We start from the raw sequence: 12,047 nt of genomic DNA on the forward strand, positions 1-12,047 counted from the left end.
ACATCCACAGTGGAAGATTTTCCATACTTCAAAGTTTTGGGTAGATTAAGTCTTTTTGATTCAAAATTTGTCTTGTCAGCAGATGGTGTCCTTGGACACCAATGTTAAAAGATGCTTTGCCTATTTTTGTTATCTTATGGCGATGGAAATTGTCTCCTTGCTTGCACATTTAGGGATGTATGAAAGTGATTCAGAAGTGCTTGACTTAGGAAACAGTGAAATCAATTGATATGTAGGAACAAAAAACATGCTGAAATCCCAAGATCATCTACCTTACGACATTCTTGGCAGAAACACTGAACATAATGGATTACTTTGTCTGTGTCCAGTTCTGGTCGCCCAGTTATAGTAAGGATATTATTAAACTAGAGAGGGTTTAGAGCAATTGGATGTTGCCGGGTATGGAAGGCTTGAGTTATAAAGAAAGGCTGGATAGGCTGTGACATTCTTTACTGGAGCATAGGAGGTTGAGAGGGGACCTTATACATGAAGGGTATAGATAGGATTAATGGTAGGTGTCTTCTCCCTAGAATGGGGGATTTCAAGACTAGGGGGTTTATTTTTAAGGTGAGAAGAGATAAAAAGATATGAGGTGCAAATTCTTTTTAAAGAGGGTGGCTCGTGTATGAAAAGAACTTCCTGAGGAAGTAGTGGATGGAAGTACAGTTAAAACATTGAAAAGACACTAAGTTAAGTACATGAATAGGAAAGGTTTGGAGGAATATGAACCAAGAGCAGGCAAGTGGGACTGGTTTATTTAGGATTGATCTGAACTGGTTAGACTGAAGGGTCTGTTTTATGCTATATGACTGTATGACTCTATCAGTTTTCTTACATGAAATTGATTCTTTTGCTTCTTTTACTTGATCTTATAAGATTTTGAAGGTTGTCTGATTTGTATAAGGCTGAGTGCTTCAATGAAAACAGTCATAGTGTGGTTCGCCCAAATTTAAGACCATACTAATACATGACATATTCCTCAAAAGACAGGAAGACAGCTTGTCCCTTACTGATTGCACTGTCTCCAAGAGGGTGTGATTGGCTGCTTAATGACAACTCAAAGCTGTAGTTTTCAAATTCACTAACACCCCCACCTCTTGTGGATAGAAATCAAATAAAGTCTCCAGAACATCAAGGATCCACATGGTTCTCACAGAATACTGCTTACCAATTTCAGAAAGTCAATTTCCAAGGGAATCAGCAGTTGCCGCGTTATTTCCAAGATCATTTCTCTCCCAAGAGGAGCAATTCAGAGTTAAAATAATCATGGCCACAAACACAACTTACCTTCCTAGACTACTACATCATGCCTGAATATAATTAGACTCAAATTCCCTTCCAAATGTTCCATAAAGTTACCAAGACCATAAACAAACTAATTCTAGCTATTTACAGCATTATTTTTCTAAAAATCTTGATGTAATTAACTATTTTACTAAAGTATTTTGAAGTTATTTTCCATTTTAAAAAAAATTAAATAGTGTTTTTAAATTCTCATGCGTGACTGAAAATAATACACATCCAACTTCAACATTTTAGTGAAGTCAAAGAGGTCATTAATAGAAATACTTGTTTTTATAACCGTAACAGTAGAATAAGGTTAAACTGCTTTTAAAACTGTGTTAGGGAAGCAAGAATTAGCAAACTTTTTGTGAAAAGACCATCTCTCTTTTGTATTACTGGAGCTGTGGATGTCCGATTCAATTTTCGAACGTATGTATCATATTTCTGCTATGCACAGAAAGTTTAAGCAAACTTCTCACTCTGTATTTTCTCAACCAGCTTAACATTTCAGAAGGAACTTCTTGCAGAGGGAAATATGACACAGTTTTAAAAATTTGCATTTTCCAAAATGCAGTGAATGCACCTTTTTGTTCACAAGGAAAGATATTTTTACAACCTTTTTTGGCATGAGGGCATTCCCAGGCATCTAACAGTGAAAAAACTCTAGTCACTAATGTAATGTAGGAAATATGGCAGCCAATTTGCACACAGAAAACTCTCACAAAAAGCCAAGTGATAATGGCCAGGTAATGTATTTTCGATGCTAGCTGAGGGAAGATTACTGGCCTGGAAAGGTAAAATTTATCACTGTACTAATTATATTTTTGAAACTATTAAAACACACTCTAGTTGATATATTAACACAAACAATTATTAGTTTGTGAATAGGATTCATCTCCCTTTTGTCCTCTCCTACTGCACAACAGGAAAATTTACTGTAACATGAAGTGTTTACTCTTCAGCTGCCTTATTCTGAGTGGCCCATTTCAAAAGAAGCTCATGCAGAATAATCTCTTTTTTAAAAAAATCAAATAAGTGGTCTATAGTTAAATATACCTGAATGATCCTTTGGGTATCGTCAATGGTGACAGGTAACAAGGGTGAAGCAAGGTTCCATTCACTGGTCACATTTAGCGTCTTTCCATCAACCTCCACCTGTTGTGACATCAAGTAAGACTGTTACAGGGAAGACAGACAGAAAACAGATCCCGAATCCACGACTGTGAACAAAGCAGTAGCCATTTTAAACAGATGGTAACCCAACAGCCTGTCATGTTTATTACTACTGCCATAAAAGACAGGGCCCAACAACATAGTCTTGAGATTATCCCTGGGGACCAGCAATGGACCTCAGAACAGCTGTTTCTAGTTACGAAGGTTTCAAGCAATTTAAAATAAGTAACAAATAGTCATCCGACTTTTACACCTACCTTGATATGCTACATTTACTGCTATTTAACAAGTGCTGAATGTAAATTCTTGTGACACATTTCAACCTGTGCATTGGGGCTTGTGTATAATAATTCAACTCTCCAAGGATTACAGAAGCATTTCTTCACTGCATCAATAATTACAGCATAATTAATACTTTCATTTTAATCATACAGAATACTCCTCTCAAAAAATTGTTCTGTTCTTTGCACATAACTGAACGATTGCAAAATGTTTCAACAGTATCAGAATTTTCAGCATCTAATTTGAAGACTTCAGCAGTAATGTGTAACAAATTTTGAAAATGAATAGTAAACGCTGCATTGCAAGAATATCTCTTTTCACAAAAAACACTGAAGCTTTTATGTGGGCAATCTTGCAGCTGCTGCACATTAGGAAGCTGGCAGTTGAATAGATTCTATCATGAAATTTACTGAGATTTAATACAAGATGGTACTTGCACAGCAGGACAAGCCTGGGTTTAAATTTCTTCTCGACTGTCTCGAGAATGTTGACTCTCAGCCCCACCAATGGAGTAAGATTCCACAGGGGCTGGCTACTTTTGGACACCTCAAAGTCACCACTAGCATGCGTGAGCTTTCAACGAGCGCTGCTGGGATATCTCACAGTCAAATCCTATCAGGTCCTCAAATCAACAAGCCCTCCTGATCCTTCTCTATGAAGCAAAGGAAACTTGGAAAACCACCTCACTTGTAAGAATGAGGGAGATTTTTGTATACTCTACCATTAGTGACAACTTGCATTATTTGATGCATTTATCATGTTAAATCACCCCAAGGCACTTCATGGGGTGGCAAGATCTGGAGTATTTTGATACAAAACAGAAAGGCAGAAATAAAGAGTTGCTTCTGTAGGGGCAGAACTTGCACCAGGAAGCAAGTGTGGCTCAAATTGCTGCTGCATTTTAAAGATCCTTTATGCCTTGACAGTGGCTTTGCTGTCCCAAGGAGAACTTTCATTAGACAAACAAAGGAAACTATGCTAACATGATTTTATCTTACCCTTAACTTAATAAAGTTTAAACTTGAATCTGATCCTTATAAGGAGTGTAAAATTGACTTTTCTTGCTCTTTTCCTTAAAGGTAGCTTGCTTGGTGTTAGATCGATACAAGTGAATGAAAAAAGGAAAAAAATCAAGAATACGGAGTTTTCGAGTGTAAAGAGCTGGGATACTAGATTAATTTAATACTTAATTTAAACAAAATATGATAGAGATGGTAGGCTGGGTAATGCATTACAGCTGCAACATGTGGGAGATACTGGATGCCCAAATGTTTACAGTTTGCGCAACTTCACATCTGGGTTCAGTAGCTAGAGTCTGAGCTGCAGACATTGTATTGCATTAGGGAGGGGAAGAGTTACTAGGACTCGTTTCTCCAGGAGACAATCACACCCCTTAAATTAAGTTATTCAAACTTGGTCTGTGATCAAGTACAGGAGTGTGATTGTAGGTGAGGCAGGTACGGGGACCCAAGAGGCAACTCATGAGGAACCTTATTATGGCAACTGTTCCACAGTTATGAACTGACTGAGCACCATGGTACATGGAGCTATTCAAGAGGAGAGAGGAAATAGGAATGTAGCAATGGTAGGGACGCTATAATTATGGAATAGACGGTGTTCTCTGCAGTCATGAGCATGAGTCACGAAGGTTATGTTGCTTGGCTAGTACTAGGTTTAAGGATAAATCCCAAGAGAATCTTGGAGGAGAAGGGGAAGAGAGGGGGATTCCAGTTTCATCGACCATACTGGTGCTAAAAACATTGATAGGACAGGAAAGAAGATTCTGCTGAAAAACTTTATACATTTAGAAGCTAAACTAAAAGGCTGAACATCCAAGGTAACAATCTCTGGCCTACTACTTAAGCAATGGGTAAACTGACACAGAGTAAATAAAGTTAAAGAGTTAAACACATAGCTTAAAAAATTGGTGTGGGAGAAATGGGTTTCAGTTGGCAGCAGGACGAGAGTAGAAAGGATTTGTTCTAGTCACACAACTAACACAGCGTGACAGGAGGGACAGTATGTACAAGCATAAAACAACAGCAGCAAGTAAACAAAGGGGAACAAAATGGTTAAAAAAAAGGACAAAATTAATGTCGCTTAACTGAAGTGAGCATAGTTTTGGTTCTAAATAACTAAGTAGTGGACTAATAGAGGTTAACAGATATGATCTTATAGTTATTGGGGAGACATAGTTATAAGGAAATCAAAAATGGGAACTAGGTATTGAGGGGCATGTGAAAAGTCACACAGGAACAGCAGGAAAGTAAGAGAAGTGGAATAATATAGTTAATCTGAGACAGAATAAGTATGACAACATGATCTAGGATCAAATGATATTAAATCTATATCAGTAGAGGTAAAACAAAGGGGAAGATGACACTGGTGGGAGCAATTTTTAGGCAAGATTAGAGTGGTTCTGAAAAAGCACAGCAGGTCAGGCAGTATCCGAGGAGCACGAAAATCGACGTTTCGGGGAAAAGCCCTTCATCAGGAAATGCTTTTCCAGCACCACTTTAATTTTGATTCTGATCTACAGCATCTGCAGTCCTCACTTTCACGTAGTAATTTTTAGGCACCATCACAGTAGCTGTACTGTAGGAGTGAGAATAAATCATGAGATAACGAGGGAACGTTAAAAAAAAGTATACTAATTGTGGGTGACATTAATTTTCGCACAGATTGGGAAAAGCAAATTGGCAAAGAGTGTTTTTGGGTTGGTTGCAAGGTTCAATATGTTATGGATCCAACCAGCAATCAGAATATTTTCTATCTGGTAACGTGTAATGAGATAGGTTTAATAAATGATCCCAGTGTAAGAGATCTCCTTTGAAACAGTGACCACAACATGGTAGGATTTTGCATTCAGTATGAGTGTGAGAAGCTTGGGTAAGAAACAAATGTACGATACTCAAATGTAATTTTATAGGGATGAGGTCTGAATTAGTTGGAGTGGACTGGGAAAGGTGTTTAGCAGAAATGGTGATTGAGGAACAATGGAATACATTTGAAAATATAGTCCTTGACTCACAGTGAAGATATATCCAGTGAGGAAGGAGGATTCTAAGAAGAGATAAATAACCCATGGTTAACCAAAGAAGGTATCAACTTGAAAGAAAATAATACAATGTGATAAAGGTTAGTGGCAAACCAGAGGTTTGGAAAAGTTTTAAAAGCCAACAAAAGGTGGCAAAAACACTTTCCAGCTCAGCGAGCAAACCTACATCCATAAGTCTTCAAGTTTTGAGGGTTTTTCTCTAGTTCACTCATAGATATGGGCATCATTGGCTTGGCCAGCATTTAATGCCCATCCTAACTTGCCCTTGAAGATGGTGGTATATTGCCTTCCTGAACCACTGTAGTCCTTGTGCTATAGGTAGACCTAAAATGATGTTAGGTAAGGATTTCCAGGACTTTGACCCAGCAACACTGAAGGAATGGCAAAATATTTCCAAGTCAAGTGGCTTGGAGGGGAACTTGCAGGTCATGGTGTTCCCACTTATTTTCTGCCCTTGTCTTTCTAGATGGAAGTGATCATAGTTCGGAAGAAGCATTCATGAATTTCTGCAGTCCATCATAACAGATGGTCACATTGCTGCCTCTGAGCATCAGCAGTGGAAGGATTGAGGTTTGTGGATGTGGTGCCAATCAAGCTGGTTGCTTTGTCCTGGATGGCATAAAACTTCTTGAGTATTGGTGGACCTGAATTCAACCAGGCAAATGGAGAGTATCCCACCACACTCTTGATTTGTATCTTGTAGACTAGTGGTGTAGCGGACAGACTTTGTGGAGTTAGGGAATAAATTACTCACTGCAGGATTCCTACCCACGAATAGCCATAATTCAGTTCAGTTTCTAGTTAATGTTGATAATTGACAGTTAGGGATTCAGTAATTATCACGCAACTGAATCTCAAGGGGCGATGGTTAGATTGTCTCTTATTGGAAACAGTCATTGCCTGGCATTTGTGCGATGTGAATATGACTTGCCACTTTTTTAGCTTAATCCTAGATTTTGCCCAGGTCTTGCTGCATTTGGTCATGGAATGGAGGTCTCATTCAAAAGCCTACACAATTCTGTCAGTAATTGGAAACAGAAGTTAACATACTAGCAACAGTGTAATGAGGTGGAGCAGCACAACCCTAACAGCAGCCCAACTTTGACAGGATGTAAGAGCAGGAGTAGGCTATTTAGCCATTTTGGTCTGTTCTAACATTCAATAAAATTGGTTTATCTTCAAACTGAGTTCCACTTTACCCAATTCCCACATCCCTTGATTCTCTTGGTGTCCAAACATCTGATGATTTCAGTCAAAATATACACACGGACTGAGCACCCACAGCCTCTGGATTCATTATGTTCTGATAGTTAAAAATCGCTCTGCCGAGTTCTAAATGGTCAACCTCTTATCGGATGCTGGGATCCCTTGCTTGAGATTCTCTGAAAATAGCCTCTCAGCATCTGCCTCATCAAGGCCCTCATAATTTTACCCATTTCAATAAAATCACCACTGCTCAACTCCAGAGGAACACTGACCCATTCTCCTCAATGGCTGGCCCACTCTACTTCCAGTTGTCTGATGGATCAAGCCAGTGCTTTTGTTAATGCTGTTGCTGTTGCTTTCTTGAGTGGGATTGAGTTTCTTCTAGAGGACCACTGGGTGGCAGCAGTGTTTTTCTGATGGCAGCTGCTGTACTGATAGTGAAGAGCCAGATTAACAAACGTTTCCAGAATCACAGAATTGTCTGTGCAATATGAAGCCGTTAGCCCTTCATATCTGTGCCAGATCTCTGAAGGAGCATCATGACTTATCATGCTCCTGCCTATACCCCCATATCTTTGTACATTGTTTCTACTTAAATGATCATCTGATGTCCCTCAACTGAACCTGCCTCTACCACACTCCCTGGCAGTGCATGCTATACCCTGACTCGCTGTATTAAAGATCTTTTTTTCACATCACATATGCTTCTTTAACAAGTTGCTTCATATCTCTTTCCTTTCAGTTTCAATCCTTTTATAAGAGAGATTAGTTTCCCCCTATCTACACTGTCAGCCCCCCCCATGATTTTCAAAACTTCTATCACCCCTTAGCCTTCTGTCCAATAAACACAGTCCCAACTTCTCCAATACAATTTGATAAAATATGCTTTCTGAAAATGCATCTTATGCTTGATCCTGAGCATTTGCAAATTTCAACACAACTCAAGTCCAAGACTTACTTACATGGAAAGGGTTACGGACATTCATTAGTTTACTACAACAACAACAACAGACTACAGCTCGTACCTGTATAGCCCTTTAAATGCAGTGAAATATACCAAAGTGGGATAATGAAGCATTACCAAACAAAATCTGACACTAAGCCATTTAGGACACATTTAGAGAAGGAGTTCCAAAACATTCGGGGTTCAGAAGACGATTCAGCATGCTATTAATGGTAGGATTGTTAAAGTCAGAGATGTGTTAGAGGCACTAGAGTAGTGCAGAGATCTCAAAGATGAAGAGAGATTAGACAGAGAAGGACAAGTTATGGACCGATGTGAACACAAAGATGAAACCACCACTTGAAGACATTGGCAAGCCCAGGATGCAATCAAGTAACTATCAAGAAAGAACTGAATAAATGGTCCTGAACAAACTTTTCCTGATGTAGAAGAGAATTTCATTGGAAAAACAAACTCCATGTATTACCTGGCTCAGGCGAAAGATTACCGGGGGATATGGGAGAAGAGAGAGTAATTAACCACTGTACATTATAAAAGAAAGGGTTTCATTTACATAGCCTATGTTACTTTACAGATCATTATGTCCTTTGAGGAGTTGTCGTGGCTGCATTGTAGGAAATGCAGCAATTTGCATTAACGGCATTATAATTAACATTTTTGGTGATGTTGGCTCAAGGACAAGCATTGGCCAGGACTGGCTTCTTCAAGAACTCTAGAACTCCCTTCCTATACTGCTCCACCTCTCATTCTCCTCTTTTACAAAATCTCAATGACCAGCTTTTGGTCACCGACTCTAATATCACCTTTTATGATTGTGTATCAAATCTTGTTTAATAAACCACAGAATAAATGGGGAAAGAGACTATTTGGCCCACTGAGTCTGCACTGACCCTCTGAAGTGCATCCCACCCAGACCCAGCCCCTATCCCATCCCGTAACGCTGAATTTACTATGGTTAATCTACCTAACTTACACACCTCTGGGCACTATAGACAATTTACCATGGCCAATTCCCCTAACCTGCACATCATTGGACTATGGGAGGCAATGGGAGCACTCTGCGGAATTCATGTAAAATATCTTAACATGTTAAAGATGATATGTAAATGTAAGATGTTATTGTTTTTGTGCCATGGGATATTTTACATCTACCTGAGGGTGCCTTAAATCAACATCTCATCCAAGGATGGTACTCCTCAGTACTGCACTGCAAATGCCAACCAATATTTTCGTGACCAAGTCTTTGGTAAGGGACTTAATGGAGTTTAGTGCTATCCACTGAGTCACAGTTGAATCCCTGGATACATGGCCACTGGGATGTCGCAACTACACAGGGGCAATGTTCTGTGGCTTCCTTTGCCATTTGGACAACACATTTTCATTCATAGACAAAAGATAATAACTTATATTGTAAGAGGTTATAGGTACAAGTAAGGATTTTGAAGATATAATTCAATCTAACAATTTAAACATACAAGTAGTGCAATCTGAGTTTTATAAAACAAAGCAACAACTGAAGTGCAATGGAATTGTTTTTCTGGAAATGCAGATATAGGATTATTTAAAAAAAGACTTTTATAAATAAGTTATTCAGAGTGACCAGATTAATGCAAGGCTACAGTACATCTCCTACATTCTAATGCTTTGGGATCTGTTCCACAGAAGAAGAAAAGGGACCGATTGCTGATGTTATTATAGGAGGATATTCAACAACCAAACACAGAAGATGTTTTCTCCATAAAAGCAGTTGAACAAACACACGACTTTTCTCAGTAAAAGGAATCTGACATCAAACCACCAGTAAAATCCTGAACCCTAAAACCTCCTTTGAAGAAGCCTATTTGAAGTGAGGTATTTCTAGTTATGGGTGATTGAAATGAGAAATCTGTAGCAGCACATGGACGTGTTGGCAACATGACCTACTAATTAAATCCATGTGAGCCAGTCTCATCTTAAAAGAGGTCCCTAACATTAGCTTTCTCAACTTATGTCTAGTCAATCAACCAAGCAATGACAATCTTAAACATGAGACCACAGTGACGTAAATCCTGCCACTAAAATAACCACTTCTGCATTTTAACAATATTTAAACAATAAGCATTACATATTCCACTAAACTAATGCTGCCAAATAAGCTTTGAAGGTGGGAAGTTATGTTCATAATATGTAGAGCATGAAGTGGCTTTTTTGCCCACATCACAGCAACAGAGTCTTGGATTTAGCTTATGCTGACAGTATGCAAAACCCCAGAACTGGCTTTCTCTATATAAATTGGGAATTGGTCAGCTTGTCAACAGACTCTAAAAATAATGCATATAGCTTAATTTGGTCAATAATTTGTGTTCCTAATTTACCGAAGACTTAAAGAAAGTTGACAGCAAACAAAAGGTTTAAAAGGCAAGAGATATTGTTTCAAGCTTACACTGTAGGATGACCCTGATCGTGAGACAGTAACAGAATGCACCCCATCATCCAGCTGTACTGACAGTTCCCAGCTCTTCTGTTCTTGTGTAGCAGCAGGAATCCTGCAGACCAAAGTATGAAGAACATTTTATTTCTCAAAGATGAAATAGATGTGGTCAATAAACTCGGATCACAGGGATATATTAAAGGCACTAAATTATTAAAGTGTCACTTGAATTTGAGTCTTATTTTATTAACAATCATCTACTGAATGTTTTGAAACATTGTCTGCACAAATTGAAAGAAATCGCACTTTCATCATCAGACCTGCAAACTTGAAAGGAGCTTGCTCACAAAAAAATCATGCTCTCCCCACGAGAACAAGACTTCTGTTTAAAAAATAAATCATAAGTTAATAAAGTGATCTTGCCAGAAACCATGCTTGTAAAATTCTTATCATTATGTTTCCATGTTTGAACCTTGCAATTATCTCCATTATAATTTTGGTGAAGTCTTCCACATTCAAATCAAATTCAACATATGAGCCGAAGAGACAAATCTCAACGATTAATTTCATTTTCACTCAACTCTCTGAAGACGAAAAGCATCTTGGCATCACACGAAAAAAACAAAATTGCAATTCTCAATTAATTCAGAGAACAGAGTGATTGAAGAATTATTTTGACCATTCATTTCATAGTTACACTCTAGTATTAAACAGCTGTATTTTATAGGAAGCACTTTTTCTGCTATTGGAAATCCATGAAAAGTAAACAAAGTCTTACACTAAATTTACACAAACAGCCTACACCAGCAACTGGTCCATGCTGGTGTTTATACTCTACACAAGCCTTTTCATACCTCACTTGTATTCCATTTATAGAGTTATATGGCACAAAATAGACCCTTAAGTCCAATTTGTCCATGCCAACCAGGCATCCCAAACTGAACTAGTCCCATTTGTCTGCTTATGGCCCATATCCTTCTAAATCTTTCCTCTTCATGTACCTGCCCAAATGTCTTTTAACTGTTGTAATTGTACCTGCCTCTACCACTTCGTCTGGCAGCTCATTCCACACACGCACCACCCTCTGTGTGAGAAAGTGACCCCTTCTACTATATGTACTCAAATAGCTTTCATCAAAAATGCATCTATTTGCCCCAACCATTCCATGTGATAGGGAGTTCCAAGGCCTCAGCCACTCTGGGTAGGATCCTTACCAAAATTATGTTAGGAAACGCAAAACCATGCACATCAGGCATTGGAATAGTAATGCGATCGCTGTCACTCGCAAGCAATAATGATCCGTATAACAAATAGAATATTAAGCAATTTCTGATGGTTAAAAAAAAACTTTACTGTAAGTGAATAACATATTACAAGCCTGTCAGGCAGAAAATGCTCTCCTTGTACACTGTAGAATCATTAATCACTCTCGATTTTGGATTATTTGAGGATCACCAGCAAGCGCACGCGACATCTACTATTTTCCTTCAGCGTTCTACACAGTTAGTTCTGAAAATGGGAACTAGGGGAGGCCCTTCAATTTCTCAGGCCTGCTCTGCCAATGAATTAGACTATCATTGATTTGTATTTCAACTTCACTCTTAGTGCTCTGTCACTTGACATCCTTGCAAAACAAAGGTTGTTCACAAAAATATAATTTTCAATTATAG

The 12,047-nt window shown here is 38.5% G+C and overlaps 1 protein-coding gene across 1 annotated transcript in view; it reads right to left on the bottom strand.

Annotated features, from left to right (window-relative positions):
* The window catches only part of pcca (propionyl-CoA carboxylase subunit alpha), a 378,154-nt gene that overhangs the window by 125,047 nt on the left and 241,060 nt on the right, over nucleotides 1-12,047 (bottom strand). Inside the window, exons 19-20 of the mRNA XM_043691289.2 lie at nucleotides 10,390-10,492; nucleotides 2,341-2,439 (exon numbers count right to left, since the gene is read on the bottom strand). Coding sequence (XP_043547224.1) covers nucleotides 2,341-2,439; nucleotides 10,390-10,492 — 202 coding nt within the window. The remainder of the gene's footprint in view (nucleotides 1-2,340; nucleotides 2,440-10,389; nucleotides 10,493-12,047) is intronic.

This window comes from Chiloscyllium plagiosum, unplaced genomic scaffold, assembly GCF_037043375.1.
Source record: "Chiloscyllium plagiosum isolate Xiang-an unplaced genomic scaffold, Cpla_swu_hap1 HiC_scaffold_6, whole genome shotgun sequence".
NCBI lineage: Eukaryota > Metazoa > Chordata > Chondrichthyes > Orectolobiformes > Hemiscylliidae > Chiloscyllium > Chiloscyllium plagiosum.